The sequence below is a fragment of the Gopherus flavomarginatus genome, chromosome 1 (assembly GCF_025201925.1).
Source record: "Gopherus flavomarginatus isolate rGopFla2 chromosome 1, rGopFla2.mat.asm, whole genome shotgun sequence".
Classification (NCBI taxonomy): Eukaryota; Metazoa; Chordata; order Testudines; family Testudinidae; genus Gopherus; species Gopherus flavomarginatus.
The window spans coordinates 126,803,366-126,822,012 of NC_066617.1; the positions used below are offsets into that span (position 1 = coordinate 126,803,366).

An 18,647-nucleotide genomic window follows, 5' to 3' on the forward strand; every position below is an offset into this window, starting at 1 on the left:
CAAGAAAAAATATATGAATATTTCCCTACTGAGAACTGAAATGAAATCACTCAAGTAAAATTTAACGTATTGCATATTTCTGGCACTTAAAGTACTTTTCAATTTGCAACCTCCTAACACAAGCATATGACTTTTAAAGTGAAGTAGCCATAAATCAGGCTACTGTAAGACACTCCTTACAGAAAGCCTGACATGACAAATGATTACACTGTCCTTGATCTCATCAATTTAGTGCTGCATTTCATTTATTTTTCTTTAATCTGAATTACTCAGCCTCCTCCCCCAGCTCCCTTCTCCCACCTCCCTCTTCAAGGACTCAGTGACATGGACTAGACAGTGACAGGGAATATTTACTGCCCCACTAAAACCGAATATGCATTAACCAGCACCTCATTGTAGTCTCTACCACCCATCCTGATCCACAATCCACTGAAGTCGGTGGTATGCCTCCTGCTGATTCTGATGGGCCTTGCCCCAAATACTCTTGGTTTGTCTTCAAACTTTTCAAATGGCGCTTACTGGTGTGTGTTTGTTGCCTTTCCCCATCGCCCTCCAAACATAACTGACTCATTTTAAATAAGTAATGTCCAGTTGGAGAGGCTGAATGGAAATCTTCAGGCTCACACCAATCTTTTATTGCAGAGCATAAATACCAGTGTCTGGTTTTTATTTAACGGGCAGTTCTGTCATTAAACATGGGATTATCCTGCAGAAATTTTGAGGCACATTCCAGTAAGAACTTTAAAAATGTGAAGGAAAAATGCCAAAATAACCTAAACTACAGGATCCTGGGTAGCCAGAAGTATTAGTGTAACAAGTGCCAAAATCAAGAGGCTTCTCTGTCCCCAACATTTAGAGATAAAGGGACATCTTCCCAAGCTACCATTTTTGGGTGCCCAATTCAGGACATGTTAATATTCAGTGGGTTCTCAGCACTTTTTGAACATCAAAGCATCAAAGCACCCAGACAGCAGGGTACCCACAATCATTAGTCACTTTGAGAATGTAAGCTAGGGAACCACCATGAAATTAAGAAATGTTAAATAAATAATTTAGTTCATTTATTAATTTCCCCTCACCTAGGGTGACCAGAGAGCAGGTGTGAAAAATCAGGACGGGGCTGGAGGGTAATAGGCACCCATAGATCACAAAGCCTCAAATATCCAGACTGTCCCCATAAAATCAGGACATCTGGTCATCCCACCCCCACCCTTTTTTCCTCTGACTCATTCTTTTAATCTTTGTGCAAATTTCTCTTCTCTTTCATTTCCATCTACTCTTTTCTCCCTACACTCTCCTTAGGTCTACTTTCTTCGTTAGAGAGCAGCATCTCCATTTCTCACAAAGGTTCACTCTTCCTTTTTCTTCACCCCATTCCTGTGAGGATGTTGCTGCCCAGGATAGGAAGGCAAGCTCCCTTCTGCATATGCTGCTCCCTAAGCCAGCAGCTAAACCAGTTGACCAACATTTGTAGTTACAAAGGCAAAAATGAAGGGAATAAAGTCTCCTGAGTCAGCATATAAGATGCAGAAAGTCAAGAGGGACGGATTTTTTTCCTCGCTGTGGAGCACTGTAGTTAGATAGGTTCATTATTGTTAGTTTTGTTTGTTTTAACCTTCTGAAATCATGGGTTCCAGCCACTATCTGAGAGGATATCATACAGAGTGGGTCACTGATTTGGTTTATCATGCCAAATCCCATATACATCATGGGAGAGCAAGGCTTTTGTTCTAGAAGTTTCTCAAGTAGCATTAGCAAAGAGTCCTGCGGCATCTTATAGACTAACAGACATTCACCCACGAAAGCTCACGCTTCAATACATCTGTTAGTCTATAAGGTGCCACAGGACTCTTCGCTGCTTTTACAGATCCAGACTAACACGGCTACCCCTCTGATACTCAAGTAGCATTGACAGTCAAACCCACATCACGAAGTTAACATGTTCATATAGACAAACTAACAGTAGGTTACACGGTAGTTAGGGATGAACCTCAGATGATCTGTTACTGATAATCATTCATGGGCAGGGAAGCTTTTCTGAATGGACTAGGGTGTGAATAATTGGGCTGGAGAACAGACCTTCTGTGTTCTGACACCCCCAGCTTCAGAACCCAGAAATGCAAAAATGATTTACAAAAATTAAGTTATTCAACCATTTTAGAATCTGAAAAAGGTGCAGCTTTAAAAATGCATGAAGGCTCATGTTGGAGGTCAGGCGAGCAGAATGGCTCCTCTCTAATTGGCTGAGCCAAAACCTTGCCTTGCAGCAAGCCTAAACAGCGTGTTATTAGGCCCAGCTTTATTGCAGACCAGCTCACTCAACTGTACTATAGATACAGCCCAAAGGGAAAACAGGGCAGCAGCTGCTAGGAGGCTAAGGCATCAAGCCAATTTTAGAAGAAAATCTCAAGTATTTAAAAGGTCAAGTAACTGGTTAGTTTCCCTCTTTACATAGCCTTTTTTGTTGTTTTATTGAGAGAATATTGCAGGCAGGGGGAGAGAATATGCTGCTGTTTTTATAGTGCAGCACAATTGGCAAACCCTCACTTTAGAAAAGTGTAGGTTGTAGCATGCATGACTAACGATTAATGATGCTCATTAAAAAATGAAGTTCTGGTGAAATTCATTAATGCTTGGCTCAAGTCTTGCTAACAGTTACACAACATTAAGAGCAAGGCAATTACAGATCTTGGCAGCAACTTGTTGAGAGATAAAAGAGTACCTTTTCCTGTTAACACAATGTGGGACATGCTGTATTGCAAAAATAGGCTGGGTTGGAAAGTGACTGGAACAATGAGACACACCAACTACAACTCCATTGCCACCTATGGGTTAGTGCTGGCGTTTGCTCTCTCAAATGCCATCAGCTTCAATGGCAAGGAGAAATAAGCCTCTCGAAGAAAATAGCGGGTTTAAAATAAGGGCTGGTTATAAACCAAACTGTTTAGAGAGGGAGATAACTGTGTCCTTCTCCTGCCCTGTTTCAAGTGCTTAAACATTACAGGGGGTTGCCTGACATTTGAGGGCTTTGTGAAAAAATAAGTGTAGAAATTTTCATCCCAAAATCTAGTATAAATCCCTCTGCTCTCCCCCTCAAACAGAACAAAAAACCAAGCTTCATCCTCTCAAGGAAAATCCTTAGTGTTACAGAAATCTTTTGACATTGTGCCCTATTCATATCACTTTATCACACAGATCACAGCAGTTACTAACTGAACTGCCCTCACACTGTACCTTTATCAAGGTACCTCCCCCAACTTTTGGCTCATTAAGGGCTCCTGCATTTTGTGCGCACCTAAGGCTATATCTACACTACGGGATTACTTTGATTTTACAGAACTCGATTTTTGGCAACAGATTGTATAAAGTCGAGTGCATGTGGCCACACTAAGCACATTAATTGGTGGTATGTGTCCATAGTACCAAGGCCAGCGTCAACTTCCGGAGTGTTGCACTGTGGGTAGTTATCCCATAGCTATCCCATAGTTCCTGCAGTCTCCACCGCCCACTGGAATTCTGGGTTGAGATCCCAGTGCCTGATGGGGCAAAAAGCATTGTGACGGGTGGTTCTGGGTACATGTCATCAGGCCCCCCCTCCCTCCGTGAAATCAACGGTAGACAACCGTTTCACGTCTTTTATCCTGGGTTACCTGTGCAGACGCCATACCACGGCAAGCATGCAGCCCGCACAGCTGACCATCACCATAAGTCTCCTGGGTGCTCACAGACATGGGACTACATTGCTACACAGCTGCAGCTTATTGCCTTTTGGCAGCAGATGGTGCATTAGGACTGAAAGCCATTGTCACCATACAGAGATGGGAGTGACTCAGCCAAGCCATTTCCCATCTTCTGCCAAGCACCCAGGAAATGATGATGGCTAGTAGTCATACTGCACTGTCTGCTACTAGCCGAAGATCTAAAAGATAGATGGAGTGGATCAAAACAAGAAATAGACCAGATTTGTTTTGTATTCATTTGGTTCCCTCCACCCTCTGTGAAATCAACAGCCTGCTAACCCCAGGCTTTTGAGTTCAGTTGTTGAGGGGGCCATTCTGCCTTTGTAGATTTTAATTCCCTGTAAGCCATGTCATCAGTTGCCCTTCCCTCCATCAGAGCAATGGCAGACAACCGTTTCACATCTTTTTTCAGTGCAGACGCCACACCATGGCAAGCATGGAGCCCGCTCAGCTCAACGCAGCAGTCAAGAACATTGTAAACATCTTGCCCATTATTGTGCAGTTTATGCTGAACCAGAATCTGGAAAACCAGGTGAGGAGGCGGCAACAACAGCGCGGCGATGAGAGTGATGAGGACATGGACACAGAATTCTCTCAAAGTGCGGGCCCTGGTGCTTTGGCGATCATGGTGTTAATGGGGCAGGTTCATGCTGTAGAACGCCGATTCTGGGCCTGGGAAACAAGCACAGACTGGTGGGACTGCACGGTGTTGCACGTGTGGGACGATTCCCAGTGGCTGCAAAACTATCACGTGCATAAAGGGCACTTTCATGGAACTTTGTGACTTGCTTTCCCCTGCCCTGAAGTGCCAGAATACCAAGATGAGAGCAGCCCTCACAGTTCACAAGCGAGTGGCGATAGCCCTGTGGAAGCTTGCAATGCCAGACAACTACTGGTCAGTCAGGAATCAATTTGGAGTGGGAAAATCTACTGCGGGGGCTGCTGTGATGTAAGTAAGCCAAAGCAATCACTGACCTGCTGCTATGAAAGGTTGTGACTCTGGGAAACGTGCAGGTCATAGTGGATGGTGCTGCTGCAATGGGATTCCCTAATTGTGATGGGGCGACAGATGGAGCCCATATATCCCTATCTTCACACTGGACCACCAGGGCAGCCAGTACATAAACCGCAAGAGGTACTTTCCAATGGTGCTGCAAGCCTTGGTGGATCACAAGGGATGTTTCACCAACATCAAAGTGGGATGGGCAGGAAGGGTTCATGACGCTCGCGTCTTCAGGAACACTAGTCTGTTTAAACAGCTGCAGCAAGGGATTTACTTCCTAGACCAGAAAATAACTGTTGGGGATGTTGATATGCCTATAGTTATCCTTGGGGACCCAGCCTACCTTAATGCCATAGCTCATGAAGCCATACACAGGCAGCCTGGACAGTAGTCAGGAGCTGTTCAACTATAGGCTGAGCAAGTGCAGAATGGTGGTAGAATGTGCATTTGGATGTTTAAAGAGTCGCTGGCGCACTTTACTGACTCTCTTAGACCTCAGCGAAACCAATATTCCCATTGTTATTGCTGCGTGCTGTGTGCTCCACAATCTCTGTGAGAGTAAAGAGGCAACGTTTATGGCAGGGTAGGCGGTTGAGGCAAATCAGCTGTCCCCTGATTACCCTCAGCCAGACACCAGGGCGATTAGAAGAGCACACCAGGAAGCGCTTCACATCACAGAAGCTTTGAAAACCAGTTAAATGACTGGCCAGGCTGCGGTGTGAAAGTTCTGTTTGTTTCTCTTTGATGAAAACCTGCCCCTTTGGTTGACTATTCCCTGTAAGCCACCCACCCTTCCCCCTTCAATCACAGCTTGTTTGCAAAGGAAAAGTCACTATTATTTAAAAACCATGTATTCTTTATTAACTGATTATAAAAATAGGGAGATAACTGACAAGGTAGCCTGGGTGGGTGTGGGAGAGGGAAGGAAGGAAAAGGCCACTTCAAAAGTTGTTGAATGACAGCCTTCTGTTGCTTGTGCTGTCCACTGGGGTGGAGTGGTTGGGTGCCCAGAGCCTCCTCCTCCAGGGCCGGCTCCAGGCCCCAGCAAGCTAAGCGCGTGCTTGGGGCGGTACGCCGCGGGGGGCGCTCCAGTGGACCCTCTGCAGACGTGGCTGCGGAGGGTCCACTGGTCCCGCGGCTCCGGTGGAGCATCCGCAGGCACGCCTGCAGGAGTTCCACTGGAGCTGTGGGACCAGCGGACTCTCTGCAGCCACGGCTACGGGAGATCCACCGGAGCCATGGGACTGGCGAGCGGCAGAGCGCCCCCCGCGGCGTGCTGCCATGCTTGGGGTGGCAAAATGGCTAGAGCCAGCCCTGTCCTCCTCCATGTTCTTGGGCATCTGGGTGAGGAGGCTATGGAACTTGGGGAGAGGGGAAGGTGGTTAAACAGGGGCTGCAGGGACACACTGTGATCCTGCTGCCGTTCCTGAAGCTCCACCAGACGTGGGAGCATGTCCGTTTGATCCCACAGTAGCCCCAGCATTGCATCCTGATTCCTCTGATCTTCCTGCCACCATCTTTCATATCAATCGTCCCTCCTGTCCTCAGGTTTGTCCTCCATCCTTGTGGTCAATGGCCGCTTTCCTGTACTGTGATACTGTGTCCCTCCAGCTCTTTCATTGCAGGTCGACTGCATGATCTCGGAGAACATTTCATTGCGCGTGCATTTTTTTCGCTGCCTAATCTGAGATAGCCTTCAGGACGGAGGAGGGAAGCTTAAAAAATTTGCAGCTGTGGGAGCGAAAAAAGAGAGAGAAGTATTTAAAAAGATACGTTTTATAGAACAATGGGCATACTCTTTCACGGTGAACAACACTATTCACATTACATAGCACATGTGATTTCGGTACAAGGTCACATTTTGCATCTTAATATTGAGTGCCTGTGGTTTTGGTGTTAGAGATCACGGATGCAGGTCCAGGCAACAGAAATCGGATTGCATGTGGCCATGGTAAGCCATAGTCTTTCGGCTTCTGCAACCTTCATAAAAGCAGCACCCTCCTTTCTCATACCAAGCAAAGCCTGTTGAGTGCTGCGGTTTTCTTGTTTACGTGCAGCAGCAGAAACCAAAGTAACCCCTCCTCATCCAATTCTCTGGGATGATCACTTTACCCTTCCTCACACCCCGTGGCTGGCATCAGGGAAGATCCTTGCTAGCCAAACGTGAACAGCTCAGCGCCAATGCTCCTCCCCACCACCGCTTGGCTAACTGTGGGGAGGATTTCTTTTCAGCCACAGGCAAACAGCCCAGTAGGAACGGCCACCTCTGAATGTCGTCTTAATTAAATTCCCATATTTCAACCAGGTTACCGTGAACAATATCACTCTACTGAGGATAACACTGCGAGATAAAGATGTTGCTTGAATGCCAGCAAACACCGGGACCATATGCTGCCAGGCTTTGTCATGCAATGATACCAGATTACTTGCTACTAGCATGGTGTAGTAAAGTGTCTCACCATGGAGGATGGAATAAGGCTGCTCTCCCCAGAAACCTTCTGCAAAGGCTTTTGGAGTATCTCCAGGAGAGCTTCATGGAGATGTCCCTGGAGGATTTCTGCTCCATTCCCAGACACATTAACAGACTTTTCCAGTAGCTGTACTGGCCGCGAATGCATCCCAAGTCCTCAGGGCAAATTAATCATTAAAAAACCACTTGCTTTTAAACCATGTTTTATATTTACAAAAGGTACACTCACCAGAGGTCCCTTCTCTGGCTTCATGGTCTGGGATACCACCTTGGGAGGCTATTTCAGTCAGGGTGAGAAAAAGATTCTGGCTGTTGGGGAGAACAGTGTGTTGTGTGCTCTCCTCAAGCTGCTCCTCCTCCTCCTCATCTTCCCCGTCCGCAGAATCCTCAGGCATGGCTGAGAGTATCCCCTCCTCAGAATTCATGGTCAGGGGTGGGGTAGTGGTGGCGGCCCCCCCCTAGAATTGCATGCAGCTCAGCATAGAAGCAGCATGTCTGTGGTTCTGTCCCGGAGTGTCCATTTGCTTCTTTGGTTTTCTGGTAGGCTTGTTTGAGCTCAACTGTCACGCAGCACTGTGTGGAGTCCTTGTTGTGGCCTCTCTCCATCATGGCCTTGGAGATTTTTTCAAATGTTTTGGCATTTCATCTTTTGGAACATAGCTCTGCTAGCACAGAATAGTGTCCCCATACAGCGATCAGATCTGGTACCTCCCCTACGGTCCATGCTGGAGCTCGATTCTCAGACTGCATGGTTACCTGTGCTGATAAGCTCTCCACACTGGGCAAACAGGAAATGAAATTCAAAAGTTTGCGGGGCTTTTCCTGTCTACCTGGCCAGTGTATTGAGTTCAGACTGCTGTCCAGAGCGGTCACAATGGTGCACTGTGGGATAGCTCCTGGAAGCCAATACCATCGAATTGAGTCCACACTAACCCTAATTCGAACCGGCAATGTCAATTTCAGCGCTAGTCCCCTCATCGGGGAGGAGTACAGAAATCGATTTTAAGAGCCCTTTATGTCAAAGTAAATGGCTTCGTTGTGTGGATGGGTGCAGGGTTAATTGGATTTAACGCTGCTAAATTTGACCTAAACTCATAGTGTAGACCAGGCCTAAGGCACAAGTTTGGGGAAGGCCTGCTCTGCAGAAGTGGGCCCTCATTCTAGCAGTTTTAAAGCTTCCTCTGGTCCACAATGAAACTCACTTTTAGTAAAATCATGGAAGTCAATAGAAGACAAGGCACAACTGAAGGATTATAGAAAGCCATGAGGATTCCAGATGAGAGGAAAAAAATCAGTTACTGATTTCATAAAGCCCTTTCATGTGTAGATTTAACTCTAGTACTTAAGTTTATTATTAAACATAATAAACTTAAAACTAAAGTTAATAGTTTATACTACTTAGAATAAAATGTTCAGTGTTTATAAAAGTTATCCACTAGGAAACTGCAATATCACTACATTTGCAGCAAAGAACTGGAGGTAGTAAATGGTTTGTTCAGGTCAATAAAGGCCCAAGTGAAGCTGACACAGTTGATAATCTAAAACCACTTACTTCTGAGTATTTATTACCATGAGCATTATTATTGTAAAAGATGAGGGGAAATTCATTGTCATGTGAGAACAGTTAGGCAGCACTCCTTTATTGTATTCTTGTCACTGATTTGCAAATTGCATTTCAGAACATTAAACAATTCTCCCTGCGTGTTAAGCCCATTGTACAATGGGTACAGCTGCAACTATAGCATTCACTAGTGTGAACATACTACCACTATTTTCCTAATTCAAAGAAATATTCTGAGTTTATGTTCTTTTTGAGATCAGATGAAGGGCAAATAGCATAAAATATACATTTAAATTAAGTTTAGTGTCCACTGTAGGGTCATACACACAGCTCAAATACTGGACTTTGCATTTGCACTTTTTTTTTTTTTTAAAGACTCAACTGTTTTTTATATCTCCCCCTATTGGCTATACATAGGAAGTGTCAGACATTATTTCAAATGTACATGCATCTAATCGGAGGACAAAATGTTTCCCTCTTCAATCTTATTCTAAATATAAATCCCATTGACAGCAGTTGGCATTGCATGTACAACATAGATGGCAGAATTTGGCTCAAGGAATAGTCTTCTCTCCCCCCCCCCCCCAACCGCATATGCTCATTGCAGAGTTTGATATAAATAATTTGGCCACAACTGAAAAAAAATCATGCTTCATTTTTAGGATGAAACAATGACAGGGTGTTATTTGGTGTGTGAGGGGATGCCTCTCCAGTAAGATGATGTCAAGCTGCATTTTAACATGTCAACTGCTATTAAAGCCTCAGAACACAAAGGGCCAAGATTGTGTCATCAGTTTGGGCAGTAATCCCTACAGATATCAAAGGGGATTTAACACGGGTCTGATTTTTTTGGTGATAATCCAGCCCTAAATATGCATAGTGAAATCTACAGCATGTTTCTTGGAAGGTAGTTAACTATTGTATGTGCACTAGTCAGTTGCTCGACTGCTACTAGCAACAGCGGAAGTTATGAGGTTCATTCATACCTTCTCCACTCCCTCCCTCTTTTAAAACATGTACTGGTTAATGGCCCTAGCAATGTTTAATTTGTAAAATAGAAATGTTAATAGGCTTATAGTTTTTGTAAGCCAAGTACCAGCCCCAGGGAATTTTTACTTCCAGATGAGTCATGAACACCTGGAAATGAGTGTTTATAATAGAAATATGTAGCCTCGACAATAGTTAAAGATAGCAGCATGCGGTAGCTCAAGTGAGAAGCAAAATCAAAATATATGCTAATACTGCAGTTAGAAACCAGCTTTATTGTTACAACCAGTTTTAAATTATTTACACAATACAAATCTTTGAAAGATATATTCCTTCATTTAATCAATGGTAGAAGGCCTTTATTATAACATAGCTCCAACAACGTTTCATTCAAAAGAAACAGTTCACTCCAGTGAAAACTGATGAATGAACAGAACATATGTTAACTCTATGACAAAGAAATGATTTTTTTTTTAAAGATTGGGAGCATTTTATTCACAGGACCCATGACTTAACAGAAACCTAAAAATGAGAAAACAATGAAAAATGTTGTGGAACAATGAAACGACATTGGAAAGTATTCCTATAATCCCATAGTCCTATCTTTGCAAGTGTTACAGGGCTTTGGATAGCTGGCTAATACAAATTTGTGAACCAACAAATCTACTTCAAGTTATATTTGTTTAAGATACTGATACATTCTCAGTGCTGAGACTAATCAAAGCTCTTATGTACAACACTGCGTTACACTACCACAGACTGTATCTGAGATACACAAATGAAAGAAGGGTCATTGCAACAACAAAAAAAAAAAAACCACACTTCTGACTGAAGATTTCACAGCGATCAGAAGTAAACAACTAATATTATAAATTATAATGTTTGTTTTCCAGTTTATTTTGTGCATTTGACAATATTGCATTTGGTAATTTACACGTTTCCCCCCTGTAAGTCAGTTTCACATTTCAGTTTGTGTGCGTTTCTCCCCAGTTGCGTGAAAAAAAAATATATATATACACACACACATAAAAAGATAAGTGATTTTTAAACAAAAATAGTGAGGGCATTACATGAAACCACAACTCCTATCATTTTGCAAACATTAAGTTAATGCTTACACCATCCATGGGAGACATGTAAATTCTTCTCCATTTTTACAAGTTGAGGACACTAAGGCAGAAAAGCTAAACAGCTTTCAAAGGCCACAAAGGAAATCAGTATCAATTCCTGAATTAGGTGGTATTCATGGCTCTCAGTCCCATGCTCAGACCATTCCTCTGACACTACAGGACTCTTTTCAATCAACTTTTCTCTTGACAGTGAATGAAGAAGCTATTATTAAAGCATCTGAAGTAAGAGTATCTTCTAGACTATTCAGCATTTTAAAGAACCAAATACTTCATATTATGCAAACTAGCCAATTGTGCACAGACAAAAATACAATACAATAGTTTTAGAAGATTCCCTCTGTTACTGTAACTAGGAAACTGAAAAACTACACAAACAGCTCATTTGGTAAAGCCACTTGAAGTCAGACAATGGAATTTCCAGTCTCATCACACCACTAGACAGCACCACATAACTGGCATGTGAAAGCAATTTACACATTTTCTTTTCCATTCGAGAGGTCTGTAGGTCACAAAATTAGTCATGTACCCTCTGGACTTGTGCGGTTCTACCATCTTGAAGAGCCTCCCTCATTCTAGTTGTGCAGTTAGCAAAAGGAACACCTATATGGCACAAGAACACGGTCAGCCTTTTGTCATATCCTTCATAACCAGCAAATCCACAGTAGCAAATGTATAAAAAAAGTTTGCTGTGATAATGCACACCACCAGCACTAGAATCTCTAGAAATATGATCCAACTCTTACTGTTCAGCAACTGTAATTACATCCTGCATGGTATGAGGAATGGTGTAGGACTAGGTGCTAACTCTGCAAGTACTAAACTGGTACATTTTTAAGAGCCTTTAACAAAAAAGCATCTAAGAATCTATTAATCAAAATATAAAACATTAAAACCCACTGAAGAACCCAACTCAAATTCACAGCCAGGTAGGATGCAGCCAACCTTCCTGATAGCCTTCAAAACAAGCCTCCCCACCAAAAGGAATTACATTCCAACTGGTACAAAACATGAAGGTTTTACCAGGAAAATGCTGTTCTATTTCGTGACTATGTCTATTTTTTTTAAGTTGTTTTGGTGGGAAGGAAATAAGGGTGTACTTTAACGTCTCTTAACCACCAACTACCTTCTTAAAGAAATCCAGACTTCATCATGCTGAAATGAACTCCCTTTCCTTTATAAGCTGATCCAATCAATAAACTGCCTAAGTATAAGAAGGTCAAAAAACAGAAGTCTAAACACATGCTTCAATTGGATTATTTCCTCTTTCCTGTATTTATTCCCTTCCCCTCCAATATTGACCTTTAGACACTTAGGCCTTTGGGATCTAATTACCATCAAACGGCAACATTGAAGATCCTAGACAATACTAACATATATACCTTTTAAGTGTGTATGTGTCTTTTGTCTGGTATATTTCTATTTGATAAACAGGATAGAAGACTTGCACCAAGATGTGTTTGTGAACTTGACAACCAAAATATTTGAATACTCTTACCCTCCATATTTTATGTACCAATGTTTTCCAGCAAATCTATTACACATAGCAGTGGCAAGAGGCTCAAACCTCTTCTGTTTTCACTGTAGCTAGCTAAAGAACTTAGTCTAAAAATAAGATTGCAGTTTGTATATAATAAGATGTTCGAAGAAGCTGGTGTACAGAACTTTACACTTCACTTCTGAGATTAATTCTCTAATCTCCAGGGGACTGCCTAAACCAGAAACTGATGATGATACTAAGTCTTTATTTCTTTGTATGGTGGATACAGTGGCCATTAATTATTTGAATAAGGTTAAGTTTGATGGGACTAGTTCTGACTTGCAAACAGTGAAAGGATACTGCATCAAGAAAAAAGGAATTACTGTCCAAGGGAATTCAGTTAATAGATTACAGTAAGCACTCAAAGGGAACCAAGATACCTGTAGGTTGCCATAACTTCCCCTCAAAGTTGAAATACTGGCATCAACAGCTGATTATTTTATTAAAAGCGGTACCAAGTCTGCTTCAAACTATTGCTTTTGTTCAACTCGCATGCAAGACATCAATAAACTGTTTAATTTTACTACAAGTCCAGGGAAGGCTGCTTGTACATTGAGAGAGAAAGTTGTGTACTAGTCCTGTATTGTATCCATTTAGGCTTGGAAAGGATTTGGTGGAAGAATGTACCCAGTGGACACGTTTCCATAAATATGAATGGGCTACTAGTTAGTTGGTACCTTAGCTACTGTAGCATTCTGGAAACTGATAGTCAGAAGTATATTAGTGATTTGGCCTTTTATTATACATACACAGTTGCACAACACTAATTAATCCTCCTGTCATTACACAGCTTATGTACACTGGAAACTTCTAATTTAGGAATTTGTCTACATGTTCCCTTAACAAACTTCTCTCACAACAGGAACAACAATACGTCTTAAAGAAGTGTACTTAAATTGTCCATGTGTGTTCAGCAGATACTACTGGCTGCCAATGACACGTGATGTATGACAATGTTTAAGATATGAGTATCCGATTTAACAGTTTCCCTATGCTGAAAGACAATACATTTACCACTAATTAGCATTTTTCATTTGCCTTGTTACTAGAATAGCTTTTCCCCACAACTAAGTGTATTACTATTCATTTATCCCCAAAAGCAAGGGAACATAAAAACATATGGAAAGACAATGGCGGCAGTAGACTATAATGGATACCTTATTAACATGAAACATAAATATGCTCCATTAAAGGTAATGAATGTGATTATCACACAACACAGATGCCTTGAATATGGTCAATTTAACAAAAAAGTCAGCACACACAAAGTTGGACCTTTTTCTTTACATCAAAATTTCTACAAAATAGGAGAGAGTACAATGCAATACACAAGTCCAAATGCAAGATACGGTACAATTCACATTAATTTACAAATGGTTATTTACACTGTTGTATATACATATCCAGTCAGACCTGCTTAATGTGAGTCAGTTTGACAATTTCTTTTTCAAATGCAGAAGAACACTAGATGAATGAGTTTAAAATTACATGACACTGGTTATTATTTAATAAGCTCTGATGCTTAAGTGTCTTATTGAATCAGACATGGATTAACCTGGTCTGATTGTAGAAATGTGTCAGAAGAAAAAAATTCAAACAATTCTGCTTTACAAAAGCAACCAGGCCACTATAGGCTATTGACCGATGCTGCACATGCATGAATGCCATTGCTAACAACCTTCTTTATATTTACAATATAGGTTTAACTATACAGTAAAAGTTATTAATTTTGGCATTCAAGCCTTTAGCTTAACAGAAAGGCAACAGAATATCTTCTTGGCAACACAAAGCCAGGATGGATGTTTCTAGAGCTCGGAGACATTTTCCTTCTTTTTAAATAGCCTCAAATTACTAAGAATGAGGAAATGAATTAACAAAATGGGAGTTCCCTATTTTGAGGCTTCAATAGTTCACTCATGTTTAGGCGGTAGGGTATTTGCAGTGACAAACTCAAGTTTGCACCCTGCCATCCCAAGTTCCCACTTGAACATGTTTGCAGGATACCCTCTAAAGGAGAGGAAATTCTGAGTAGTTATGGATAAAACCGTTGAGGTGTGAGACTCCAGGTGACAGGCATTTCATTTTGGAAAAAGTAACTACTTCCTAATAACATCTCTCATGAACAACCTGATCTAGGAATTTGAAATTTGTCGCATATGCTAGGCTTAAATGAAAGCCATTGCACAGCTATGTTTTCTAAAAGGGATTTTAAATGTGCAATATGAAAATGCAAGTCTCTACTATACTGCAAAGTCTCCTATTATAACTTTGTGATCAGTCTCGTGCTTCTTAAAAATGGCTCAAAGATTACTGTATTTATAATATCTTTGCCTCAAAGTGTTTTTGAGGTCTGTGAAAGGAGTTCAGTGGAATTTAGCAGCTCAACATGACTGAGGCTGAGATCCAGTCACAAAAAGCTTACTTTCTTTTCCTCTGCAGAGATTGTTAGCTGCACTATATAAACAAACATCTCCTTTAAAAAAATTACAGTACAATTCCAAACTGAAATAGTACCAGCACAGGAAGAGCTACTAGCGCAGGGAGACAATGGAATTTGTAAACTGCACAGGAGACACCCTAGGTCTGCCCTCTCCCTCTTGCAGAAGGAATGATCTGCAGTGTCACCCTCTTTTTACCTGAATGGTTAGCCAATTTTCAAGTTCAAGCAGGCAGTTTCCAATAGGAGGAGAGATTGATGATGTAATCTGGTATTTCTTTGATGCCATCCTGTTTATAAAGTCCTGCTTCCCACAATAGGAATCGAACAGCAGCTGTTTCTTTGCTCACAGAATTAACAAGCCTCTTTCAGCCAGCACTTTACTCAAGAAGCTCTCATTCAGCTGTTTTCTCTGGGTCAAACTACTAGGGCTTCCTTGGACCTTGTGGTTCTCTCAGAGAGTATGGGACACCACTCTTGAGTAGCCAAAGAGTTTGAAAAGAATTAGGGCTAATAAGAGCTGGACTGTACTTCAGAATAAACAGACACTGCTGTATATATTTTAAAACAGTTCCCTCTGGAATAGTTAGAAAGGGGGATCTGGTAAGTGTTCCAATTTACCAGGTTAAAAATACAATTTTGAAAGCTCACTCTCAAATATGTATGTGTTAACACCACTAGAAATTAAGTTGTGACTTTATCAGGAAAAGGAGTTGTTGTTATTTTTATTTTGAAATAATTTTTTTCAGGATCCAACACTGGTACTCACACTATATAGCACCTTACTCCAAGAGATGTCTTGCTGAAATTAAAGGGACAACTTATGGACCAAGATACTACTAAAGGTGGGTAAGTGTGGCAGAATAATACTCTTAGCGAAGAGAGAACTTTTCGGGTACAAAGATTGAAAACCTGTTCCCTGTCTGTCACTTTCATGAGCTCTAGCAACATCCTTGATAATGCTACAGAAGGAAATGCCATTTCAGTTGGTCAGTTTTATTTAGACTATGAAAAGAATCTGTCCAATATAACAAACTAGTTTAGTAAGTACTAAATAAGACTGACTCAGTTTCAAGTTTTTTTTTATGACAAGTTTATCCATTTATACTAAAATTTTAAGAATGTGATTGATTGTAAGAAATCCACAGCTGGAACGGAACCACCAGGTGATGAATGCAAACTAGTTTTAAGGAATAAAACTTGCTTTTGTAAAATAACAGAGCACTATTTAAAATGGTGTATACGGTGAAACCATGTCATTGCTTTAAGCATTCTGAAACAAGCTATGCTTTTGTAAAATCCATTTGCATTTGACAATATGCTATAAAGCAATTTTGAATAAATATTCTTGCCAAGTCTGCAATTGGCTCCCCATAAAATCTACTCCTAAGGTGAGTGTGTGTTTGCACATACTGTATGTGCATACACGCAGATTTTGTATGTTTGGGCACTTCAGTGACCAAAGTGCAAAGTTTTTTCAGAGTAATAATCAGAATTGATTGACTGCTCAACGACATAGCAATTTCCAAGATTTAAAGCATCATCCCCTCTCTCAACCTCTCTCAACATACAGTCACAAAGTAAACATTTTCTTTTCCATTCACATTTTGTACTTCAAAACATTCTTGGTATAATAGCTTTTTAAAAAACATTGAGGATGATCAAAGCCCCACTGTTCAAACCTCACACATTTCAAGAACATCCTTTGAACTTTGGGCTACTAATATTTTTGTCATTAGTACAGCAAGAAAGCCAGAAAAAAATGTAACAGAATCTATAACTACTGGACCTAAGTATTTAAAGACAAGAATCCAAGTTGGAAAGATGAGGAAGGAAGGAAAAAGGTTTAAAATCTATGTATCTTTTAACTGAAGCGGTACTGTTTTGCTCCCAAGAGCAACAGGATTTCATGTTCACTTTTAAACTCAAGAGTCTATCTTGCTGCAGTAATATATATATAGTTCAGAACATAGAAGAGTTAAAAAAAATTGAAGATTTATTCCCTTCCATAAGGAATTTCTTGAGATTCTGGAATAGCAGTCTTTAAAATAAGTGGAAAAATTTAACAAACAAGAAACTCCCCCATACAAGTTAAGGTTGGTACATTTCCTGTCAGATACTATGCACGTTCCTAAATAATCAGGTGGCGATAAAGCCTTCAGACTTCTACTATGTAACAGTAGCAGAAGGAAAACCAAAATGCTGATATTTAACCCTAATAAGTAGATAGGCCTTGCTATAAAATGTAAAGTACTGTGATGTGGAAAACTGCTTTTATCCTCAGCTTCCTTCCCTCAATTACTTGGTACCAGTGATTGGCATTTCAAGAGTAAATTACCACTACTCATTTATTTTTTTTGTATACAGTTAAAGATTAAGATTCCCTACTGACCATGTACAGTCTTTATATAAGTTAATGTCACTTTAATAAAATAAGTTGTGAAAAAAACAAACCCTTTGGAACAGTTTCACTGCCTGAACTCAACCTTTACAGAAATTGATGAAAGCAGTAATGGAATCATGTTAAACTCATAATAAATAAATCACATACAACATATGTTAAATTACTTAGGTAAGGATTAAATTGCCATCTCTACAGCCTTATAGATTTAGCAAATTTCTAATCCATTCTATATCAACAGTAGGTATGCTCTTCTTATTAGATTTAACATTAAGACTTGTTTAGAGGCATCATTTGTAAAGCAAAACAACCAAGTGAACATTACAGAACTTAAACAAAATGTTTAGCTTTTTCGGTATCTGTTCTCAGAAAGGATTCTAAGGATTGCTTATCCACTTGAGGATAACTGAAGTTCTTTATTACTCAGGAAGCTTTAATGCTGTGACCTCTGGCTTCATTTTGAAATACTGGTTAAAACGAACAATTGCGTACCTATTAAAAGGACAGAATTGAAACAAAGTTACAAAGAGCTGAGAATTCCTTAAGAGTCTGATCATGTTTATGGCAAGAGTCTTGAAATCTTACTGAAAAATTTCTCAACAGCAACTTGCTTTTGTGGAGTATCATGTGATGCTTTTGTTTAGTTTATTGTGCCATCTACTGGTTACTATCCAGTGTCTTTTACATTTGAGAATCTTATGACTGATTCACTAGTTCAGTGTGTTTCAATACCACATTCAAGTGAACAAAGTATGATCTTAACATAGTATTTCATCAGCTTAGTCACAAGTTACTAGTCTGAGTCATATTAAGTATGAACTATGCTAACATCTTAACTGCTACAGCAAAATTTCCAAAAAGATGCACAATCTTGTCATGATAAACTTAATAGGTTCTTCTTCACATTGCAAGGGGCATTCATTTGACAATTTTAAACATTTTTCTTTTGATGAAACCCTACAATAACATCAGCTAGTATCTCAAGAAAGGACACTAAAAAGAAAAATATTCAGAATTTATTAGACTAAGTGTCCCTTGCTATTTGGAAGGAAAGATTTTTATTTATTTTTTAAATAGGAACAGATCCTCTGGTTCTTAAATCTGAGCTCCATTCCTTGTTCTGCCATAAACACAGTGTATGACCAAGAGCAAGCCACTTAACTTTTGTGCCTCTACTTCTCCCACACAAATGCCACCTACCAAACACATGCTCGTGTGGCTTAATCCATTAATAATTTTCAAGTGCTTGGATAAGGCATGTGTGGAAGACACTATATACTGGAGAACAAGATTTTTATTTTATTTTTTTAAATAAAATACAGGGTTAACTTTTTCCCCACAAAAAGCACAAATAAATTTTAAAAATCCAGACTTATGGATG

The 18,647-nt window shown here is 40.5% G+C and overlaps 1 protein-coding gene across 1 annotated transcript in view; it reads right to left on the reverse strand.

Annotated features, from left to right (window-relative positions):
• Positions 1-12,851: 12,851 nt before the first annotated feature.
• Positions 12,852-18,647, reverse strand: part of ETNK1 (ethanolamine kinase 1) — a 54,857-nt gene continuing 49,061 nt past the window's right edge. Inside the window, exon 8 of the mRNA XM_050969163.1 lies at positions 12,852-17,758. Coding sequence (XP_050825120.1) covers positions 17,686-17,758 — 73 coding nt within the window. The 3' untranslated portion in view covers positions 12,852-17,685. The remainder of the gene's footprint in view (positions 17,759-18,647) is intronic.